Source organism: Mytilus trossulus, chromosome 10 (genome assembly GCF_036588685.1).
Source record: "Mytilus trossulus isolate FHL-02 chromosome 10, PNRI_Mtr1.1.1.hap1, whole genome shotgun sequence".
Lineage (NCBI taxonomy): Eukaryota > Metazoa > Mollusca > Bivalvia > Mytilida > Mytilidae > Mytilus > Mytilus trossulus.
In genome coordinates this window covers 70,594,039-70,619,175 of record NC_086382.1, presented here as the reverse complement: position 1 = coordinate 70,619,175, position 25,137 = coordinate 70,594,039, and the positions used below count along the sequence as shown (strand labels likewise).

Below are 25,137 nucleotides of genomic sequence, written 5' to 3'. Positions count from 1 at the left end.
CAGAACCTTCTAAGCCTAGCTGATAACTTTCACTATTTCTTACATTGGTAGTATACATTCTCAGTTCACATATCAGAACCTTCTAAGCCTAGCTGATAACTTTCACTATTTCTTACATCTGTTGCTAGTACACATTATGTTTATACTTATGAAATAAAATTCGGAAAGGAAATGGGGAATGTGTCAAAGAGACAAAAACAAGACCGTAGAGCAGCCAATAGCCAAAGGCCACCAATGGGTCTTTAATGTGGCGAGAAACTCACGGACCCAAAGGCATTCTTCAGCTGGCCCCTTAAAAAAATGTATACTAGTTCAGTGATAATGGACATCATACTAAACATTATACAAAATTATACATAAGAAACTAAAATTAAATATCATACAAGGACTAACAAAGGCCAGAGGCTCCTGACTTGGGACAGGCGCAAAAACATGGCGGGTTTAAACATGTTTATGTTATCTCAAACCCCCCCCCCCCCTTAAATCTCTAGCCAATGTAGAAAAGTTACGAAATGCATAACAATACGCCTATTAAAATTCAGTTAAAGAGAATTCTAAGTCTGTCAGAAGATGTAAAAAAAGAAAATAAACAAAATGACAATAATACATAAATAACAACAGACTACTAGCAGTTAACTGACATGCCTACTTAACAGCACTGTTCTCAAAAAGATCTTGGAAGTAAACATTCTCTGTCTTAACTTATCAGAGCCTTCTGAACAGCAGTGATCTTACAGCTCCTAATAGTATATATGCTCTGCACTATACTTTCAGCTGTTGGTAGTATACATTCTCTGCCAACTTCTCAGAGCCTTAGTAACCAAGTAGTACTCAGATAACTCTCACTGATCTAACAGCTATTGGTAGCACACATTTTCTGTCTTCTTAGATTCTTCTTATCATAAGCTATAGCTTACAAAACAGCACTCAGATTTTACAGCTTTTGGTAGAAGGCATTCTCTGTAAACTTATCAGAGCCTACTGAACAGCACTGATCTTAAAGATCTTGGTAGAAATTACATTCTCTGTCCTCTTATTAGAGCTTTAAATAAGCAAAGCTGATAACTCCCAATGCTTGAAATACATAATTTATTATTCTTATGACCGCAAGACTAGATTTTGGGAATCTTACACCTAATGTTTTGTTTTTAGGTATATCCATTGCAAACATTGGAAACAAAAATAAGTATTAATTTTCGTAAAAGAGAGAAAAAGAATGTTATTTCTTTTTTATTATATCTGAATGTAATGTTATTCAAAAAGTGGGAAAATAAGTGTAATAAGTGATATGATAATATATAAAATTACTAATTATTTGGCGTTGTGGCTTTGTTATCAGTTACAGTTTATTTCCTGAGAATTAAGTTATCACACTCTGAAGGATATTGGATCTTGACAAGTTTTGTCCACTGGTTAAGTATCAATTTCTCCGTGAATAGAGGTTGTAAATAACGTTTATTGAGACAAAAGTGAAGATTTCATAATAAAATGTTACACAAATAAGAGAAATCAATTTTTGTGTTTCCTAATATTAGCTTTTGGTAATGATGTATTAGCATTGTATTGTAGTATGGTCATCCCTAAGCAATATCAATATATGGTTTGTAGTACTAACTAATATCAATCATGGCTTTTATTAAATAATTATCACAGATATTGTAAAGCAGATTCGACTCTTGGGTTTTTTGCTTGACTTATGAGAAGTTGAACTGTGATTAAACCAGGAGGATTTTATTGTCAACAATGATTAATTTAGATATTTAGCTATCGGCACAATATGTTTCTATGGTTGAACATTAGTAGCTTCGGTTGTTTGGGAGTCTATAAGACACTGATTGCAATTTTACAACTAAGTCATTTAGTAATGATCAGGACAGATAGATGCATCAGATGGAGTATATAGTATATACAGTAATCACACAGATTACTTGCTTGCTTGCAATGATTATGGTACCAACATTGATCAAAATACATACTGTAGAGTTATCTCCCTTCTGACCATGTGCTGTTAAGATCTCTGTAAAGGCTCAGGAAATTTATAATTTTTCATTTGTCAATTTAAAAGTATTTAAAAATTTGGAAATTCCCTGTTACAGTCCATGGATCTCATGTTAGGGGATGTGGCTTTATGTGTTTTTACTTCAAAATTTGATGTTAGGTAAACAGTAGTCTCAGTATAATATACATCTATACACAACTTATAAGTCTGAGATACTGAGCAAATACCATATTATCAATGTAGCATAGTTACTGGTCCATTATTGAAGTTGTTTAAAACTTTAAACTTATAATGAGTTGTGCAGGACAGACTTTAACATTATGACTTAATCTAGTTATTGCCCTTGGATATATGAAATAATGGACAATGTGGGGTATTTTGGAACTTTATTCTTTTATTTAGAAATTGCAATTCTATTATTTCAAGATTTGCATTATGCTATCAAAATTACAAAATATGAGACATATATCTGTGTCTACAGTTTACAGTTTATAATGTTTATCAAAGTGCTGCAATCATTTAAAATCAATTTGTTGTTTCCAACAATATGTAGATTGGTGCTCAAAAACCAATTAGAAATATGAATTCAACATAACAAAGTACAAGTTTTGAATAATTTAATTGATTTTAAAAATGTTCTCACTAGGAAGTGGATTATTTAACTTAATATTAATAGATTGAAATTTTAATAATTCCAAATTAAAAGACTTGATGTATAATAAAGGAACTCTGGCATTTGACTTTGTTTTATAATGAGCTCCCAGGTAAACATGATGATAACTATACATTCTTATATCCTGTTACATGTCCTGCATGTGGGAGTTCGGGGAAAATACATAATATTAATGAAGACTTCAAACTGCTAATGAGTTGTGCAGGACAGACTTTAACAATAAATGTCTTTATCAACACGCCTCTTTTTGTAAGATACTTGTAAATCAATGGGTAAGATTAGATTGTTTGCCACAGTAAAAGTCAAATGTACAAGTCAGCATCCTGCATAATCATAAATTAATTTATTCATGTAGATCTAATAGAAAGACATTCTAAATATATGTTAAAATTTGTGATACATTATGATTGTTTTCTTAAAAATCTTCTTGAAGTTGAGCCTTATAATCAACCAATTTATAAAGTACAGATAGAGCTTAATAGAGAGATACAGAAAATTACATGGGCACAGCCCTTTTGTGACAGAGTAAAATTAGACGACTATCTGTGATTGGTTGTATCATAGCATTTATATTTTTTGTCTTCTGGAAAGCATTATGACTAAAGTTTCATTCTAGCACAAATTTGTCCTAAAATGTATATGATGAAGGGCGGGAAATGTTGATAAAAATTTAGGGATTTTTCTTCGCAAAATCGTAGTAAAGGTATCGTGAAAAAAAATCACAGAGAAAGCCGTGAGACCATATATATTTAAGTGTGGTAAAATCATCTAACTGCGGTAAAATCTCAAATAGATATCAAGCTCCAATTAGACAACAGCAGTTTTTCCATAATTAGTTTATTTAAAAAAACGCCTTTAAGGAGATAATTGCTAAAATAGCATTGCCGACAGTGTGTTGAATAATAACATAATACTTTGTGGATAATTAATAGCTTTGAATAACATTTAAATGTATGGTTTACACAAGTACTTAGTCAAAGCTTCAAATAAGCAAGCAACATAGAATTATTTTTTGTTTTTATACCTTGCTGATCTGGAACCATACTTGGTGTCTAACCTGAGTCTAAACAAAATCTAACTGCAGGATGGCTAATTATTAGTTAATGCTAGATCTCAGGAACATGCATAACTAGATAAAGGCTACATAATTTGCACTGAGTAATTACATTGAAAAGAATTAGAAAGAACCTATATGACCCCTCATTGGATGTGTCATATTAATACAAGTCACAACACACGAACAAAGAAGTATTTACCTACTAGATAAGTTAAATATCTAGTTTTGATCAGTTTGAACTTTTTAAGTCTGTCACAATTAGACCAGGCATAATAGAGGTTACTTTTTTTACTGGCCAAATATTTGTGTTTTCTCAACATAGCTATTTAAGGGGAGATAACTTAAAAAAAAGATTAGGAATGAAAATGATGAATGTGTCAATTTAAAGACAACGTTACCCAACCAAAGATCAGAAAACAGTTTTCAAATTTTAACTTTAAAAAGAAAAAAAAACAAAAGGTCTCACAGTTGAATTAATAATACAGCAAACTTTTAGTCTTTGAAAAAGAAATCCTTCAGTGTATCATCATGTTGTCAAACTTCAAGTGGCTCCTTGTTTTTCTTGCCTTTTTAGCTCACCTGGCCCAAAGGTGTTTCCAACATTTTTTATATGATTTCAAAAACCCAAGTAGAGTCAGGTGAGCAATTCAGGCTCTTAAGAGCCTCTAATTAACTTAAGAACCATAAAACAGTAACGATTGAATTCAACCAGACAAGATAGAAAGAAAAACATTTTCAACAACACTTTGTTTATCTAAGGAAAGGACACTTTTAAATCAATGAAGAATTAGAGAGACAGAGTTATCCTGTCACATGGATGGCAGTATGTTGTATTGTTTCTACTTAACTTTAACATTTATGGTGTTGTTACTCTGCAGGATGCCATTGATTTGTCAGTTTTACATACATTGTCCGTACTATAATAGGATCAGTACGGTTTGACTGGATTAAAAGATTCACCATAACATCAATGATCTGACAACAAAGTCCTCATATGACATTAGGTGTACCATTATAAAGGGATTATAATGTCTGTCCATTCTATAGCTGTGTAAGATTATGGTCCGTTTGATTACTTGTATTATGGTATGTTTGATTACTCTTGTAATCCTCTATAAAATGTCATACATGGTCAGAAAGCTTGCAAGTAAAGCTGCTGAATCATTATAGGTCTTTCTATTTAGGAATATTGTACATCTTTGGATTGCATAATAAAATGTACATACCAACATTATGAAAAAGATTAAGAAATATTTTAATATTTTTATTTTGTCTTTGTTTTAAAAAATGTGAGGGAACAAATCAATTTTAGTAATATGTGCATTCAGAGACTAAATTGGATAACTTTTGATTGAAAGTTGGGGGGTTAGGGTTGTGATGTATTGTATATCCAACATCTCCGATAAGTGGTTTGGAGGGGAAGTTAGTTAAGGGGGACCAACATATAAAAGGCAAGGATGACTGAACATGTACTTTGAAAAGGGTTAAAGCTTACCTTGCTGTTCAAAGTGACATACCATTGACCCATATGAAGTAATGGGATCAGCTTGTGGTTTAAATTAAATTCAATTATCCATTAGTACATTCTACCCAATAATTTTACCCAATAATTACTCTTCAAATTAAATGATTTATTCTTTTACCTTTAAAATTTTCTATAACAAGTTTTAGAAGAAGCATTTCATTAGATATGAAATATTATTGATTCTAGATTATTTTGTCATCTTGTTAGTACAAAAATCTATCTGGAATATTGATATTCTAAAAATGATTGAAATTTATAAAAATGGACAAAGTGTTTTGAAATTTAGTTGATGAGAGTTGTATAGAATACAATAAATGGGCCATGTAATTTTTAATTGCAATGATGACAGTAAATATTTATCTTGAATACCAATTGGTGATACAGTTACTTTTGGTTATTGAATATCGTTTGTAGCGATTCACTGGACAACGATTTATAGACTGATGTCGTGTAATCAATAAAAAGAATTGTTAGAAATAAACAAGATACATTAGTTCACTTCACAAGCCAGATGCTGCGGACGTTTACGTTTAAGTATGCACGGGAGTTTGCAATGTGAATATTTTTTTCGTGCAGTGATTTGATGCGATAATCTACCTGCTACGATCAAGAAGAATAATTTAATGATTACTTGTGAAGGGTTGCGGTTTGATAATCATTAACTCAATGTCATTCCGTATAAACGCAGTTGATTAAAGTATGTAAAAGAACATCAAAGATTTATATTAATACTTCATCAACATGGAAAATGCCATAATGTGATCATAATTTAGGATTTCTTACGATTTTATGTCCTTATAATGTTGAGGAGGTATAATTGATCAGATGTGTATTATAAATTTGATTCTGTAGCCAAAAATGGCAATCACTCAAGTGTTAAATTTTAAAGCTTTGTAATACTTAAAGAAAATTAAATGGACAAAAACTGATGGCCACTTGGGGTGCAGAATTAAAAGTGATGTGATCTGATTCACTTCATAAGATGGACTTGCTTATAATTTAAAAGGATTAATATAGCAACATCACATACTCTACAAATTATTAGAATTTGTATGTCAGCTTTTTCGGTTTTGTGAATTTAAAGCTACATAAATATTTTTGATTTAATAAGCCGATTTACATTGATTTGATGACAATGTTTGAACTGTCCAAGATATACAACCATTGTTGACAGACTAAATTCATAATACAGGATTACTTTAAATTAAATAACAGGAAAAGTAAATAATTCATGTGACTGGTAAAATACTCCATACAACATAATATCAAATATCAGATGAAATATGTAAAAATCAAAGTATGAGCATATAGTTTATTGTGGATATTATTCAAGAACCTTTACTGATTGGTTATTTCAAATTGGAGAAATCTGTGTAAGAAGTCTGTGCTGTAATCAAGTGACAATGGGATCCACAGCCAAACTAGTAGAAGCTGAGAATTATTCTCCACTGTGTTCGTCATGTTTCAGAATGTTTTTCTCCTTATTCAGATTTGAGAGGCCTAGCCGTAACCCTGTTGTTGCAGAACATGTTCAGCCATCTTCATCTACACATTCTGCCTTGAACGATTCTCTAGGAATGAGGAACCCAGGAACATACCAGTCCATAAACTCAGCAGGACCTCAAAACCATCGAGTAAGTTAATCAATTTTATGTAAATGCTTATATATATATATATATGTTTTGTGACTGAACAATATAAGTTTGATCATTATAGTCATTCTTTATGAACTGTTGACCAAAACTTTGCTGATAGTAAAATTGTTTTTTTTGGTAGATAGTTGATGTCCGGGCTTTAAAAACATTAGTCTACATACAAGCATTTAGAAAGCTGTACTTTGTTGAATGTTTAAGTTTGTGTTTTAAACCTGTACCAATGAAATATATGAAAATTGGTATCCCACAAATGATAATGAATCCCAAGTTTTCAGTTTTATTCCAAAAGAAAGATGATATCTGACTGCTTAAGTCTGAGTTACTGTCAAGTAATAGATGAATATTGATGGCCTAGAGTCACACTGGTTTATGTCTTAGTCTATCTGTCCTTTCAAATATGTGTCACATTTTCCTTTGGAACTATAATTTTTGCTTTCTGATTTTTGGTATCAATATGTTTCATGAGAGTGTGATACATTTTCTTTTCATAAAATGCTCACGGATGCTCACTGATTTCATGTTTAAGTAAAATACTTGTATTTATTTTTCTTGCCCATAATCAGTCATGTTTGAAATTTTCATTGATTTTTCTTGGGAACCACAATTCAATCATTTCTAAAGTTTAGAATCAATTCATCTTCATGTGTATGGTGATGGAACATGTGAAGTGTTTTAACATCCATCACTTGTCAACTTCCTGCTCACCAAATAGTTTTACTGGGGGAGTCATTAGTGAGCAAATCTTCTATTGGAGAGAGTCATTAGTGAGCAAATCTTCTACTGAGGGAGTCATTAGTGAGCTAATCTTCTACTTGGGGAGTCATTAGTGAGCAAATCCCCTACTGGGGGAGTCATTAGTGAGCAAATCTTCTACTTGGGGAGTCATAAGTGAGCAAATCTTCTACTGGGGGAGTCATTAGTGAGCAAATCTTCTGTTGGAGAGAATCATTAGTGAGCAAATCTTCTATTGGAGAGAGTCATTAGTGAGCAAATCTTCTACTTGGGGAGTCATTAGTGAGCAAATCTTCTATTTTGGGAGTCATTAGTGAGCAAATCTTATGTTTGGAGAGAGTCATTAGTGAGCCATCTTCTACTGGGGGAGTCATTTGTGAGCAAATCTTCTACTTGGGGAGTCATTAATGAGCAAACCTTCTACTTGTGAAGTCATTAGTGAGCAAATCTTTTACGTGGGGAGTCATTAGTGAGCAAATATTCTACTTGGGGAGTCATTAGTGAGCAAATCTTCTACTGGGGGAGTCATTAGTGAGCAAATCTTCTACTTGTGGAGACATAAGTGACCAAATCTTCTATTTGGGGAGTCATTAGTGAGCAAATCTTCTACTGGGGGAGTTCTTAGTGAGCAAATCTTTTCATGGGGGAGTCATTAGTGAGCAAATCTTCTACTTGGGGAGTCATTAGTGAGCAAATCTTCTACTTGGGGAGTCATTAGTGAGCAAATCTTCTACTTGGGGAGCCATTAGTGAGCAAATCTTCTACTGGGGGAGTTCTTAGTGAGCAAATCTTCTCATGGGGGAGTCATTAGTGAGCAAATCTTCTACTTGGGGAGTCATTAGTGAGCAAATCTTCTACTTGGGGAGTCATTAGTGAGCAAATCATCTACTGGGGGAGTCCTTAGTGAGCAATACTTCTACTGTGAGAGAGTCATTAGTGAGCAATACTTCTACTGGGGGGTGTCATTATAGTGAGCAATACTCCTACTTGGGGAGTCATTAGTGAGCAATACTTCTACAAGAGAGTCATTAGTGAGCAATACTTCTACTGAAGAGAGTCATTAGTGAGCAATATTATACTGGGGGAATCATTAGTGAGCGATACTTCTACTAGTCGAGTCATTAGTGAGCAAAACTTCTACTGGAGGAGTCATTAGTGAGCAATACTTTTACTGGGGGAATCATTATTGAGCAATACTTCTACTGGTCTAGTCATAAATAAGAAGTTTTTTTAATGAAGAGAGTCATTATTGAGCAATACTTCTACTGGAGAGAGTCATTAGTGAGCAATACTTCTACTGGATGAGTCATTATTGAACAATTCTTCTACTGGGGGGAGTCATTAGTGAGCAATACTTCTACTGGAGAGAGTCATTAGTGAGCAATACTCCTACTGGAGAGAGTCATTAATGAGCAATACTTCTACTGAGGAGTCATTATTGAGCAATACTTCTACTGGAGGAGTCATTAGTGAGCAATACTTTTACTGGAGAGAGTCATTTCCCCAAAATATAACCATAGGAATGTTATGGTCATGTTCTGTCATATGTGTAGCTGCTTCTGATAAAAAAGATTAATATGCCTCTTAAACCTACAGGTCTGACAAACTCCTCATCCATCTGTTATCAGGGAAGAAAGGGGATGTGACAAGGGAGTAGTGGCTAACAAGAGTCCTCAGTTCACCCATAGGCTGCTTCCTGCTTCTACCTTTTCTTCTTTCTTTTTCCCCAAGTCAAAAACACCCCTTTGTACAACACGAAGGATAATTTGGTATTTAACTATGAAGTTATGGTCACATCTACTTTAAGACTGAGTACATCTGTTAATTATGGTGTGAACTCAAAATTATTTAAGGTGCATTGTTAATTAACATCATGTACCTAATGCACACACGTCTAGTTATAAGCATTACTTTTCTTTTTAGTTTTACAATTGAACTTGTTTTTTTCAACCTTAAAAAGTGATCTCTGACTTGACATGTATAGTCATTGTCCTGATTTGTAATTCTGATTGAATGTCTAAAGGAAGAGTTTACTCAAGCTTTTGTCACAACTTAAGTGATTTATGTGTTATGATCCTAAATTCTTAAGCATGAAATTAGGCATAAAATATATTGACAGCTATTTTATGACTGATTTAGTATTGGCCATTTGACATGCTTGCTTGAAGCTTCTGAACAGAAATATGAGAGTACTCTAGACATGTAGTAGATTCCACTATAAAAAGATGATTGATTAATGTTACATAGTAACATGTGGATTGTATAGGAAAAGAATGTTAAAATTGTCATTGACTTTAATATTAAACCAATCAATTATAATTATTACTTATCCTATTCAGCCTCCTTTTGGGAGACAACATGTTGCATAATGTTTCATTAAAATATTGTTTACAGTGAGAATTGACACTGACTTTGTCTTACCCAATCAGTTACTGAGGATTGATAATTTACTTTTGTGGGTAACAAATTTTGTCGATTGAGGAATAGTTATATATTTTTGTTGGATTGAGGAATAATTATATTTTTGTTGGATTGAGGAGTAATTACATTTTTGCTGATTGAGAAATAATTGTATTTTTATGGATATTTGATTTTGTGTTGCCAAAGTTTGCATGTTCAGCCTTGATAGAAAATTTGTTTTTTGTTGAGCATTTAAACTTGTGGTTCCAAATACAAAAAGAACTGATACCCATGAATAATAATGACTCGACACAGTATTGAGATGACCATAAACAAGTTTTCTCTTTTATTTATTACAAACGACATTTATATTTTTCCTGATTGGTTTTTACACCTTTATATAAAATTGAGAAAGGAAATGGGTAACGTGTCAAAGCGACAAGAACCAACCATAGAGCAGACAACAGCCGAAGGCCACCAATGGGTCTTCAATGTCATACTAAACTCAGAATTATACACAAGAAACTAAAATTAAAAATCATACAACACTAACAAAGGCCAGAGGCTTCTGACTTGGGACAGACACAAAATTTTGAAAAAAAACATATGCATGTGATTTAACTGAGATTTGGTATTTGAGGGTTAGAAAGCATTTGAAGAACACAAAAAAATGTGACATTTAGAGGTCAACATATGCTCTTGACTCAGGCTCCTTTATCCTCTCAGAGATGATCTGAAATTTACAGATTTCAAATTTAGGAAATAAGATTATCACTGGTTAGCATTTATGTTACAGTACAATATTTCTGAGTCTGGTTAATACACCTCAAAAGTTTTATTTAGGTCCATCAAAAAATTAGCTGCATCCCACATTGTACTAGCCTTACAATTCAGTCAGGTTGCTGAAATAGAAGCTGAAGTTGATGAAAGGATTTCAATAGTGAATACAATTTGTAAACACCAGGATGTACCATCATCTCAATGACACTCACCTTTGTGTATTAGAGTAAATGTTGCATCATTAAATATACAGATTTTAAAATTTGTATGAAATATTAGGTTTTTTTTAAGTTTATTGGTTGCATGCATGTGTTGCTGCTTTGATAAAATTGAAATAAAATACTCCATGTGAAAGTCAATAAAAGTCACATTAAGTGTCATCTGACAAGTCATTCAAATAACAGTAATGGTTATTTAAGTAATAGTTTTAGAATTATAAGATTTATGTAAATTAGGCATTGAAGTTTGAACCCACATTTAAAAGTGCAATACAGCATGTCTTATGATATATGACTGTCTGTTAAAAAGTACTCTAGTATTACTGCCAGCATTTTTAATATGGTATAATTTACATAGATTTGTTATTATCGTCTGTTATATGGGTAGTAGAGTAAACTGCTTTCTCTGTATTGATTTCTATTGTATCAAACTTCCATGTACCTTTTATTTTTAACTGATCCGTAAAGTTTAAAAAGTAGGAAGCTTCAGTGCTACAATATCAGTTTAACCACTACTAACTTTTATCTGCCAGTCTCATGACACCCTGTCTAGATATGGTTGCCTTAAGTCTTATCTAACGATTAGTTCTCCTTTAGGAAATGAATGGTTTAGATAATGATAATGACTTCCTGCGGCAAATATTACATGCATATCATTGATTAACTGTTGCTTTTAAATCCAGTGAAGATGCATATCATTCAGACAAGATCATATTTAAATGACTGTTGAAGGAACTAATGTGTTTTTTTTTATTATCTGTAAAATTTATTTTACAATTTCTGGAAGGGAGGGAATGGAAGATAAAATTATATTGTAGCCAGCTCTAACTAATCATTTGGTTGGAGGTACACTGAATTTGATTTTGTGTCATTGTTTTTACACTCTAGACTGATTCATATGTACTTGGACTGGACACATCTCCTTTAATTCATATTCAGGGTAATTCCCCTTTTGGTGCAAGTTGTTGTGGTAGAATGCTTGAGTGTTTGTTGTATCTTTGGCTTGGGCATCATCCAACAACTTGAATTGGTTTGTTCTACTTTGCTACCAATGCAAGTTTGCAGCATTCAGAATAATACTAAACTGACCTTAGAGTCAGAATAAAATGTTAAGGGGTCTGTCTTCCAGTGGGTGGTTACCAAAATAAGATCCATCTTGCATGTTGGTAGTGTAACAAAACATTGTATATTCATATCTCATTCACAACATCATGAATGTCCTTAACAATTTGTTTGAAGCCATCCCACAATATTTCAAACAAATAAAACTTCGATTAGCAATGTTTTTTTGGATAATGCTCTTTAATGATTTCAGATATTTTTCTGCAAAATAAACAAAAAAATGTCCACCCCCTCATGTTATTTTTCTAATATACAATGACAATCTGTTGATATAGATTTTGTAGTGACCTTTACACTGGTATGACATTACTAAACATTGATATCTCCTTTGTTACAAACTAATTTTATCAAATATATCCTTGGCCTCAGAAAAGATATTTAAATATTTTGTAAGACTCAAATATAGAATTTGAATATCAACGTTTTTATTATTCTAAAATTTTAATACATAAGTTGTAACAGAGAGCATTTACATTGTTATTATAGCATCTGTTACCCAATTGTACATACATTTCTAAGGCCATTCAATGACTATTGAATTGTTATATAGATTAATATCTACATTTTTCTTCATATGTAAGAAGTAATCATTTTATTACCAGTTGGGGATCCTATTCAGTCAGTCAACCTACTTATGTTTGGCCCTCAGATATATATATTTTACTAAATAGTAATCTGTCATCCTTTACAAATAGAGTCAATATACATGTACTGTTGCTAATTGATAGAGTGAAAAAGAAAATAAGCAGGTGGCTTTGAAGTATAAAGGACTAAGTGCAATACTGCAACAGTTGTTTATCTTATACAATCAATAGTATTTATGAATAAGTTGTCACCATTGCCCATTGATTTTCATTATTTCATTTTTCCTTGAAAACCTGACATTGCTAATTGAAATGCTCCATGGTTAGTCCACTACTCAGCTTGTCAAGTCTTTGAAATCACTGCTACTTATGAAGACATGCAGGTAACGTATCAATGTCACTTCTTAAACTGCGTATCAATGTCACTTCTTAAACTGCGTGTCCATTAAACAATGGGATGTGAGTAATTATGTTCTTGGGTGGTCAGCTTTAATATTCAGCAGTTGTATAACTACTATTGGAATCTAGCATTTTGTTGAAACATTTATTTACTTCACTGATGAAATTGTGGTAAATTTTATCTACAATGAATGTGTTTCCGCTCACATTTTTCATATTTTTAAAATTGATTTAATTAGTCAAAGCAATACAGTTTGTTATTATTGAGAAGTTGTATCTCATATTTGTCCAATGTTTCGTCTTTCATTGTTGTACTTTGATACCTATAGTATATATAGCATCTTGTCCATTAATGATGTATAAATCTTGTCATCCAGCTCCAGACACTAACTCATTGTAGTGATGGGTGATAGATGTTAATGAGGTGATGTAACAGATAATAGTATGATGAATAGTTATACAAGTCTCATCTATTGTTATCTGGTAGTACTTAATTACATTACTCTCTGTCTCTCGTTATGGTCAGTCTCAGAAAATTAACCTTGTATGGAGTGCAATGTCCAGCTGGCTGCCTTCAACCATTATTTAGGACTTGCTTGACATTTTACACATTACAAATTATACACTTCACATTTCTCTGATTATTCATTTAGCAGTACATCTTTTGCTCAAGCACTGAAATGTCCCATCCATATGATGTAGATTATATCAGTTTAAGAATCTTAGGTTTAGCCTAGTACTGGTTACCTTTATATACTGGTTCACATGCTCATAAACAAGTGCTTCTTCAAGATCACTGGAGTCATCTGGTAACTTAGGATAATAATTGGAATATATTCATCGGAAAAATTTCTCATAAATATCCATATAAATCCATAGATTCCATGTAAAATCTCTGTAGATATTAAGATTATCACTATGATAAAGCATTGGAGATTCGAATCCAAGGGTAAACTAGCACTACACATTAGATGTCTTTAATAGTTAATTTGTTTGTATTGTATTTACAGAGAGACTCTAGACTTGTCCAATTACAAGATGAGGTATATTTTGCACACTTTATATATTATATATACCATGCAGTTTACATGATTATAATCACATAGTTTGAAGTTGATAAGTTCTATGTATTCTGCACCATTTAATAACCATACTGTACATCCCTTTAATGTTCCACAATGCCTTGTTACTTGTAATGGTATTTTACCAAATAAAGTAGAGGGATTCTACCAAATAAAGTAGAGGGATTCTACCAAATAAGGAAGAGTGATTTGACCAAATAAAGTAGAGGAATTTCACCAAATAAAGTACTGGAATTTACCAAATATAGTACAGGGGTTTGACCAAATAAAGTACCGATGGGGTTTGACCTGACCAAATAAAGTACAGGCATTTGACACTATATATAGTAGAGGAATTTGACCAAATTAACTTTTGGATATCAGAGCAATAAAGTACAGGGATCTCAGACAAAATGAAAATGAATGATTATGGCTGGGCAGATAAAAAAGGGGGATTGAAAAAAACAATTAGGAACAAACTTTGGTTGGTTAAACTTGGTTTTGATATTGTATGGCTGACACTATCAAAGTGTTTTAATTTTTGCTTATAGTTCCCATTCTGGTATTTAAATGCTGGTCAGAAGTTGGATTTTTTTGGATACTTAGATTGTTCCAACTTCAAACTGAAGGCAACTTAACAATGTTACATGGTTTTATAAATATTAATAGTGTGCAATTTTTTTAATTTTTTTCCCATTTTAAGGGATTCACATGTATATCAAAATTCATATATTTGATCACTTCAGCTTTTTAGTTTGAAAACAAGAAAGTGTACTGTCACGCTTATATTTCTTTCTTTCATCACTTTTTTTATATTTGAAATATCACCAAATAATATGCAAAAATTAATCATAATTATGCTTACTTGAACATTTTCTAATAAGAACATCTGAACCCGTGACGACTCTACAACAGATTTTATCCATCGGATCACCAGAAGTGAATGTGATACAAGGCTGAAAATACATTCTGTATATATAATTTGTCTAAATATCATCCTAACAATGTTAGATCTGTAAATTTGCGGAAGTTTCTCTCAAATTTTTTTTTCTTCCCTGGCTGGGATAAGACCTCAAACTATTGAGATATTGTGACACCAAACCATGTTGCTTGGCCCAACAGGCTAGACCACTCAACCACCTAGGTTCTACAATAATAACACTTTCGGTGGCCAGGTGTTACCTTTCCTCGTAAGTGGTATAACAGCTATATGTACGAACAAACTGTAAAAAACAGTTGCTATTGGTCTATAACAAAAGATCAGTATGAGTCACAAACACAACAAACATCAAAACAAAAGACAAAAAAAGTGAAATAAGAGTAATGGCAGTTACTGAAAGCTAGTTCAAAGCCTGAATTACAACTAATAAATAATTAATAGTTCTGTCAGGATAAATTTATTTAAATCATTTGAATGAGATGGTCATTTGGAACTTTTAGTACAGGTACTAATCTATTTGTTGTAACAGTTAGAAGCCATTTAGTCAGTTACAACATTATCATTAGAAAACACTCAAGGGTCTTTAAAGTGAACTAGAGTAAAAAAACCTAATATGCATGCTGCGAGTAAGGGATTTGTCATGTTTTTGAGTTCATTTGACCATGCTGATCCATATTTGACTCTCAGTATTTAGTTAATATTTTACTACAGTACTACAGTATTTAGTATAGGTTAATTGCACTTTGTAAAAACAGCTGTTTCACAAACCACACCTCTTTTGGGGAGATATATGATATTCATAGATATATTGTTTTGTTTATGTATTTCCAAATAGGATCTCTGATAGAGACATAACTTGACAATTTCACCAGTATAAGTGAACATAAATAGTGGCTGCAAATTGAATGCTGAGAAAGACCCAAAGTGAAGGGAGGGGTTATAAGTACAGATATTTATTATAAGTTTAAACTCTTAGAAGTTCGAGGCATTATGGTACATTGAGAGTATGCAGCACAGCCCTAAATTTTGACCTTTGAAAAACATAGTAGTGCATTTGAGCTTTCCATTGTAATATATAATTCTTTACAAAACTTCATATTAAAATGGGACATAAAGAAGTTTCTATGGGAAATTGCGTTTTCTTTATTTACCAAAATGCAACCTCACAACTTGACTTTAAGCATTTAGTTTAAATTTGACTCCAGTTTAATCTCTTATGGTGTGTGTAAAGATAAGGAAACTGCACATATATAAGGGATTAAGAGCAGAACAGGAAACTGTTGTAATCCTAACAAACTGGATTACACATTCTTAGCTGTTATAATAATGTCATTAGAGCCATTTAGAATCACTTAAATTGAACTCCAACCAGGTTACATAAAAAGACATAAAAGGTGAATATGACTACAAATACATTATGGGTTATTTCTGTGTAAGTGCCAGCCATTATCACTCCTGTAGTAAAGTTATGATCCTTAAATGTCCAGTATCATGTGTTCCAGCTGTTAAAATACGGGAAAAACGATAAAATTGGATGATTTCTGAAAAGGCAATAACGGATATTGTTAGATAGAACTGTACTGTGAGTGATGGAGTAAGAAATGAGAATTTCCTTTATATCACCTTGAATCAATAAGAAACTAACATTGTGGCTGTAAGCTGTAATTACAGAGTATTAGCATGGTCATATTCCTTTTTATATTTCAAGGTCACGTTTATACAACACGGAGTAAACAGTCTAATAACACACATTCAACCTGCCAGTGTCATGCAGTCAATAAGTTTTGCAGTAAGAAATCATATTTGTTTTTCGTTCATTTTTTTACATAAATAAGGCCGTTAGTTTTCTCATTTGAATTGTTTTAAATTGTCTTATCGGGGCCTTTTATAGCTGACTATATATGCAGTATGGGCTTTGCTCATTGTTGAAGGGCGTACAGTGACCTATAGTTGTTAATGTCTGTGTCATTTTGGTCTTTTGTGGATAGTTGTCTCATTGACAATCATACCACATCTTCTTTTTTATATAGTCCTATATTGGGGTTTTTAACCATAATGTATCCTTTTAAGTTTAACCCCAATCTTGGAGTCCCAGTGGCCTAATATTTCAGTCAGATACTTTGTAAGTCTGATGAATTTAAAATTAAAACTTATTAAAAGGGATTATTTTTTAATATTACATTGAAAGGTGTTTTATGCCCCTGCTGAAGCAATGGTTGGCATTTAGTGAACAGTGATTTACCCTTAACTCTCTGACTCTTTCCTTCCCTCTTTCTGTCAGTCTTTCTGTCTATCCCATTTCCATTTCCCCACTCTTATCTTAAGTTTGCTTCAATGCCAATTTGATTAAACTCAAACACAATGTTGTGAATTAAAAAAAACTCCAAGACGGACTTCCAATTTTTTATCAGTGAGTCAATTTCTGTTCTAGAGTTATGCCCCTTTATAACTTGCAAAATGCATTTTTTTTTTCATTTCCACACTTACTTATCTTTGTCTCATCCAAATTTAATGAAACTCATAACCAATGCTTAAAACCACAAAACACAGACAGAGATTGAATTTTGGTTGTTAGTCAAATACTGTTCTAAATTTATGTCCCTTTTTAACTTAAAAAATTGCAAAGCTTTAGCTAGACATTCATGTCCTCAGACATATTCTTGTTTATAACAGTAATTACATGAAACTCCTTGTTTTGTTATGTTGAGTGAAAATATAGAATTACGTCTCCATATTTGCATAATTCATTAAATATCCAGACGAATTATATGTTCTGCTATTTGACAATCAAAGATGATGAAAGATTTCAGATCTACTTTAAATATTATATAGCTGACTTTCATTAACTTTATAGAAGTTATAATTAGTAGATTTTATTTAGTTGTTTTTTTCTGATCCGTTGTCATTGAGTGGAATAATGACACCACATAGTCTAATAATTCTTTCAGGAGTAGTGTATAGAATATCATTTATAAAATGTTTCTATTTTTTTAGTTGGACAACAACTAAGTGGTCACATTATGGTTATACTAGAAGCCATTGATTTGTTCTATCTATGATTGGCCGTTTTTTAATGCCCCACCCCTATGTGAAGGGAGCATTAAGTGTGACTGGTTGGCTCTAGTCAATTGCTGTGACAATGTCCCCAAAATTGGTTTCCTTATTTCTGTTTTCTAACTTTAATTTGCTTCAATCAAATGTTTTAAAACTAATACACAATCTTCATAACAAATATTACCTGTAAAACAAAACACAGATCAAGTTAGTAATCTGGTGGCATCACCTTTATCATTCTTGAGTTATGTCCCTTTATAATGCTATTATGAAGGAGGGGCATCATCTGTGTTCATGATAAACCCATTCTCCAATTTTGATATTGATCACTTTTCTCCTATCTCTTTGTCAAAAATATGCCAAATGCTTAAAGAACTTGACAAGGTGTTACCCTTCACTAATTCAAACAAAATAAAAAAGCATTCTTGAACACACAAATGCAGAAAAATCCTGTCATATTATTCTCTAATTCTTATAGATTGGGTTGCAAGGGGAATTATTTTTGCCCCATTTACCATTGAATGCAACTTTATGTGAATCACATGTTTAGTCATTTCAATGAAACGTTATATATTAAGGAGATGAGGCTTTATCCTTGTCTAATGTCAGCAATCATACCACATTTCCTTAACTCATAAAGTTGTTTCATTGGAGATGAAACAACTATCCAACATTGTCAAAAGTTAATTGTAGATTTAAGCAGATTTTATATCACCTCCCTACAGCACCATTCATACTCAGTATTAAAGGCCATAATTCTTATTAACCACTTTCAAAGACAAAGTCATAAGCTCTGCCAAGTTAGTGAGTTCTAAATCCCTAAATAATGTTTACATATAATAGAACAGTTTTGCTCAACACAACCATTGACTGATAAAAATTGATTATTTCAAAATGACTTATGTTTTTAGATTGTAAAAAATACCAAGAAGAAAATATTTTGCCCAGTTTTTCAATTAGTATTGTTTGAACACAGTGTAGTAAAGTTGTATCTGAAATGATATTTACATATGGTTTGTTATGTTGTTTGTCTGTGGAAAACATGGTCTTCCTGTCCTATTGTTGTCTGTCAGATAATTGGTCTTTGGTTCTCTTTGAAGCCTGTATTAACCATCAGTATATTGATGTATAGTACAAAGATTCCTCAGGAATCAATGGAAAGTGTAATTTGATGGAATGAAATAGATGCAATGTTCAGGGAGATTTTATTTCTGTAACCAAACAATATGATGGTCCATTTAATGTAATTATTTCCTGTTTAACGGCTGCTGCAATATTTATTTCCTTTAATTGATTTGATTTGCTTAACATTTGTGAAAGGGTTCTGAATGCATTTTCTACTTTCTGTTCTCAGTCATTACAGCAGTTATTACAGTCGCATGAAACTAAGTTGGAAGCCTGTCTGACAATGTCAATTAAAGATTGTATTTAGACAGCAACCTAACACAAGTTAATTATATAATGGACAACTGAAATGTTGCATAAGTATTGGGTAGTACAACTTGGACTTATGGTCAGGATTGCCACAATAGATCATTAAATTGATCATATATTATCTAGTAAAAACAAATTGATAAGAATAAAAGAAGGGGACTGTAGTTATCAATGATACAGCAACACAACAACAAATTGTAAAATCTTAAAGGGGAACATAATTAATCTATAATACATGTATATGATAGAAATAAACTGTTTGCAAGTGAACATCAAAATACATCACAATTTAAACTTTTTGGGGTTACAAATATAGTAATGAAAAGCCTGTAACTGTTTATAAATTGAATATATATAAAATCCAAACAAAAGTAATTTTTTATAATGCACTGCATTAAAGGTCCATTTCTATCCGACGCACAGGGGTGGATCCAGCCATTTTAAAAAGGGGGGTTATCAACCCAGGATAAAGGACGGATTGCATCCATTTGTCCTCATTCAAATGCATTGATTGTCCCAAATAAAAGGGGGTTCCAACCCTCAGAACCCTCTCCCTGGATCCGCCACTCAGACGCAGCTCATATATAGTTCACTCAATAGGGAAGTCGTGATTATGTAAATGTTGTGAATAAAATTTCATGCTTACAATAAAACATCTACCAAGAACATCATTAAGTAAAACACCATAAATTTACTGAGTTAAATCATTTAGATTGTTGAACTTTATTGTGAAATGAAGTATATGCAAATTATAGGAATTCTAATAGATTAATATATTCAACTAATATATTCAACATTTTGGTCCTTCGTTTCTCAGTTCTGTTTGAGTATATTCCATATTGTTGTATTGACTCAACCATAACGTCTGGCAGATGATTTATTAAGAAAATATTTGATGAAGTGGTAATTTGTCTGAACTTATCAAAACGTTTGATATAAAAACTCACATAGAATGTTATATTGTAATGGAAATGACACATGTAACTTCACGTATTTGACAACAGCATTGCAGAAAAATATAAAAAAAAGTCCTGTTTTGTCAGTTTTCGGATAAAGTCTTCTTAAATTAGGTACCATTTCTCATTTCTTCTAATCACTTAAAAGTTTTTATATTGATTCTAACCTTGTCCATTGAAATACATGCTTTATACAACAGCAAAAAATTGCAAATTGGCTCTGTGGAAATGCTGATCTCTGAATAACTAATTAAACCTCATGCTCCTCTTTTGACAGAGATTCTGATTGTTAATTAAATTTTATAACAAATTAAGCTTAATCTATAGCATGAGTGATGAATTCTCTGACGTTTTTGTAAAAAAATGGTTGAATAATAATGAATGATATTGATGGCTCATTAATAGAATCTTGTAAACATTTTATTTTGACAAGATCAACTTGTGTATTGGCCCTAAATCAGAGAAATTATTTAGGGTTGAATCTTTTTTTCAAACGATCAAGTTATACACAATAATTGTAGTCACATCAAGCTAAGGAAAACATCAATTATAACAAGCAATTCCTGGATAAGTATATGCTTTTATACATGACAGGGAGCATATGGTAGTCACACCAAGGAAGTTTCTGAATAACAAACATTTTACAGTAAAGGCAGGGTATCTTTTTGTGTAAAACAACCCTTCTGTACAAATGGATGCAACAAAGATTGCTGAAAATAGCTATATTTAATATTTGATTTGACTTTTATAAGTTTTAGTTCTGTCAAACATTTTATTTTTGTTTTAGAAATTTTTTTCATGGTAATAATTCAAGATTTGGATGTCTTTGAATGACAGGCATTGGACATTCTTCATGGAATATACATGATACTTTGATATATACTATCTCAGCAAGTCTTCATTGTATCTTTTTCCTACAATATCATGGCTAGAGGTATAGGGGGAGGGTTGAGATCTCATAAACATGTTTAACCCCGCCACAATTTTTTCTTGACCCAAGTCAGGAATCTCTGGTCTTTGTTAGTCTTGTATTATTTCAATTTTAGTTTCTTGTGTACAATTTGGAAATTAGTTATGGCGTTCATTATCACTGAACTAGTATATATTTTATACTCATTACATTGAAGACCTGTTGGTGACCTTCTGCTGTTGTTTTTTCTATAGTCGGGTTGTTGTCTCTTTGATACATTCCCCATTTCCATTCTCAATTTTATTCATTCCATCCCTCAATCACAATATCTTTTCCTACAATATCATTAGTTCTACATGTCATTAATAAGACAACGTTACTTCCTGTTCATAATAGTGGATTAAAATCTGTAAGAGGATAATTAATAAAAACTTTGAGTTTCAATCAATAGCAGAGTGATTGTCTTTAAAAGACTTAGTTGAGTAATCTTAAATTACTTGACATTTTACAAATAAATCTTGTTTCCTGGTAGAGATTGATAAACCAATAGTTAATACAGGTTTTTCTACTTATTGAAAACTCTGTGATTCATAAAATGGCATGTTCTGAAATACTGCTCTAAGTTATAGTATATGTGGTGATATATGTTGCATTTCTCATGATCATAATTTCATAATTATGCTGCCTGATTGGTTGTATATGACATTGCAATGTGTTGCTGCTTGTGTTATATAGTTATCAATATGGCATGGCAATATGTTCCTGCTTGGGTAATATCAGAATGTCATTATAATGAGTTGCTGCTTGGGTGTTATCCTATCAATATATCATGGTTATGTGTTGCTGTATGTTATTATCAATATTTAATGGTAATGTGTTTTTGCTTTGTTATCCATATGTCATGGTAATGTGTTGTTGCTTTGTTATCCATATGTCATGGTAATGTGTTGTTGCTTTGTTATCCATATGTCATGGTAATGTGTTGCTGCTGGGTTAGTATTCATATGTCATGGTAATGTTTGCCTTCTCTGTAATTATTCATATGTCATGGTAATGTGTTGCTGCTGGGTTATTATTCATATGTCATGGTTATGTGTTGCTGCTGGGTTATTATTCATATGTCATGGTTATGTGTTGCTGCTTGGTTATTATTCATATGTCATGGTTATGTGTTGCTGCTGTGTTATTATATATTTGTTATAGTAATGTGTTGCTGCTTGGTTATTATGTATATGTCATGGTAATGTCATGTTGCTGGGTTATTATTCATATGTCATAGTAATGTGTTGCTGCTGGGTTATTATTCGTATTTCATGGTAATGTGTTGCTGCTGGGTTACTTTGTCATTATTCATATGTCATGGTTATGTGTTGCTGCTGGGTTATTATTCATTTGTCATGGTAATGTGTTGCTGCTTGCAAATGGTTATCAATTTGTCATGGTAATTGTTGTTGCTGGCTTATTATATATTTGTCACGGTAATGTGTTGCTGCTTGCAATTGGTTATCAATGTGTCATGGTAATGTGTTGCTGCTTGCAATGGGTTATCAATGTGTTACAGCAATTTATTGCTGCTGGGTTATTATCAAGATATCATGACAAAGTGTTGCTGCTTGGTTACTATCAATTTGTTTTGATCTAATAAGTTATTACCCTGCTGTTGGATTATTGTGTTCATCAAAGGCACTTATATTCTTCTCAAAATATGCAAATTGAAGCCATAAATTTTTTAAACAGATATCAAATGCTACATTGTAAGTTATGTTGATAATAAGTCACTTCAATACTTTTATTTCAGTAATTTCAGTTTTTCAGTCTTCAAAACTTTGAAAAGATATGATACTTTGTTGCATGAAGCTCTCATATTTACCTGGGATTTGTTTCAGTAAATGCAACAAACTCATCTAGAATATCTTCAAAGTTACTTTGAAGATGATATTAATGTGTTATAGAAGTAGGTTTTACTGATGATTTTTATCACAGTTTCACCTGTATGATCTTAACTAATTACCCATGATTGATTGTCACTATATAGAAACCTATTACTACTTCAGTTGTAATGATAGAACAAGTAGATACCACAGACTTAGGATTCCTCACTGATTCTACGATTATTTCATTCTTTAAATGTTCTATGCATTATATAATTTGATTTTTAGCTCCATTGTATTATATGGAGTAGTTTACTTCAATGGCAACATCAATTAATTTGAGGAGATAATTAAGTAAACATTAGAGTCAATTATGTAACATTATTATGTCTAGGTCTGTATCTGTAGGGACCAAAAACAAACAAAATTTTTAAATGAGGAAATTAAAGTACATTTGATGCTTTTTCTCTGTGGTAGCTTTATTCAGAAGCACGTTTGTGTTTGCCTCAGAGTTCACAAGACAAAAACAGCTCTTAAGTTTTATCAGATAAATGAAATATCAGGACACTCAATACAAATTAACAGAACATTTTTTGACATTTTACAGACACTTTTATTGTGTGATTCATGATGAGATTTGATGTGTCTTTCTCAGATGACAGGGTTGATAATCTAGACCATTGCTGGAAAATCTGGTATTTTAAAATATTAGAAGCATGAAGGATATATACATAACCTAGAGACTGCTAAAATAATTTTGCAATCATTCTTTATCATGCAAATATGAATTTTTTTTCAACATTTACGCAACATCCTTAAAACAAATCTGTATAGTCAATTATTGCATGTTTTATTTGTTCATATTTCCATGGTAAAATAACCATTAATTGCAGCACATTGCATACATTTTCAATCCATTCAGAATACATGCCAGTATGCAATTTATATAATGGAAGGATACCTGCATCATCATTATTGATATTGATGCTGTAAATCTCTGCTGCAGGTATCCTTCCACGATTTTAATTAGTTTTTAATTTATCTTTTACTTAGTTTGCTAGTGGAATTGATTAAAGCTGCCCATAATAGACTAACTATTGTGGCTTGATTCTATAGGATTTATTTTAATCTTTGACCTTTTATGTCCTGTTACTGAGTCTGTTAGAGTGTCTGTGTTCTTATAGTCACCAAATAGCACAAAAATAACAAAATATTTGAAGGTCAACATCTTACTGCCTTTTGCAGAACAAAAAATGGAAGTTTTTAACGACCTTGACTGGCTATACAGCAAGTTTTTTAACAAGTATCCAATTATTTGTTTTTGTTTGAATTTATTTCTCAACTTATCCTTTAAAGGGAGATAACTCAAATAAAATGATTTCTTATGAAGGAATGTTTTACTTATGGCAAGAAAATAAGAATGGTGACATCCTTTTTATTTGTATTGTCTAAAGCATATTAAAAACCTCAAAATTATAATCCAAAGAAATATATATACTCAAGATCCATCTTTCATTAAGAGATGACAGTGCTGATCATACTGATAAATCATGATAAATAAAATAAAAAGTATTAATGCGTATGCATATATATTTTGATCTTCATCTGTCGTAACAACAAGTGGTTTCGATTTTCTATCATTCTTTAGTTTTGATTTATTTCAACTCTATTTTGTGGCAAGACTTGTTTTTTTCCTTGGCAGGTTAACTCACTGACGCTTATAACTTCTTTCAGCCTACGCATCAACACCGCTGGATATGAATATTC

The 25,137-nt window shown here is 32.0% G+C and overlaps 1 protein-coding gene across 12 annotated transcripts in view; it reads left to right on the top strand.

Moving 5' to 3' along the window:
- Window positions 1-25,137, top strand: part of LOC134688455 (synaptotagmin-7-like) — a 123,851-nt gene that overhangs the window by 72,866 nt on the left and 25,848 nt on the right. For 7 of the 12 annotated variants that reach the window (XM_063549178.1, XM_063549177.1, XM_063549189.1 and 4 more), the window contains 2 exons: window positions 6,744-6,888; window positions 14,155-14,187. In XM_063549178.1, the coding sequence (XP_063405248.1) occupies window positions 6,744-6,888; window positions 14,155-14,187 (178 nt within the window). The remainder of the gene's footprint in view (window positions 1-6,743; window positions 6,889-14,154; window positions 14,188-25,137) is intronic. The other 5 variants (XM_063549183.1, XM_063549180.1, XM_063549181.1 and 2 more) reach the window with 1 other exon arrangement.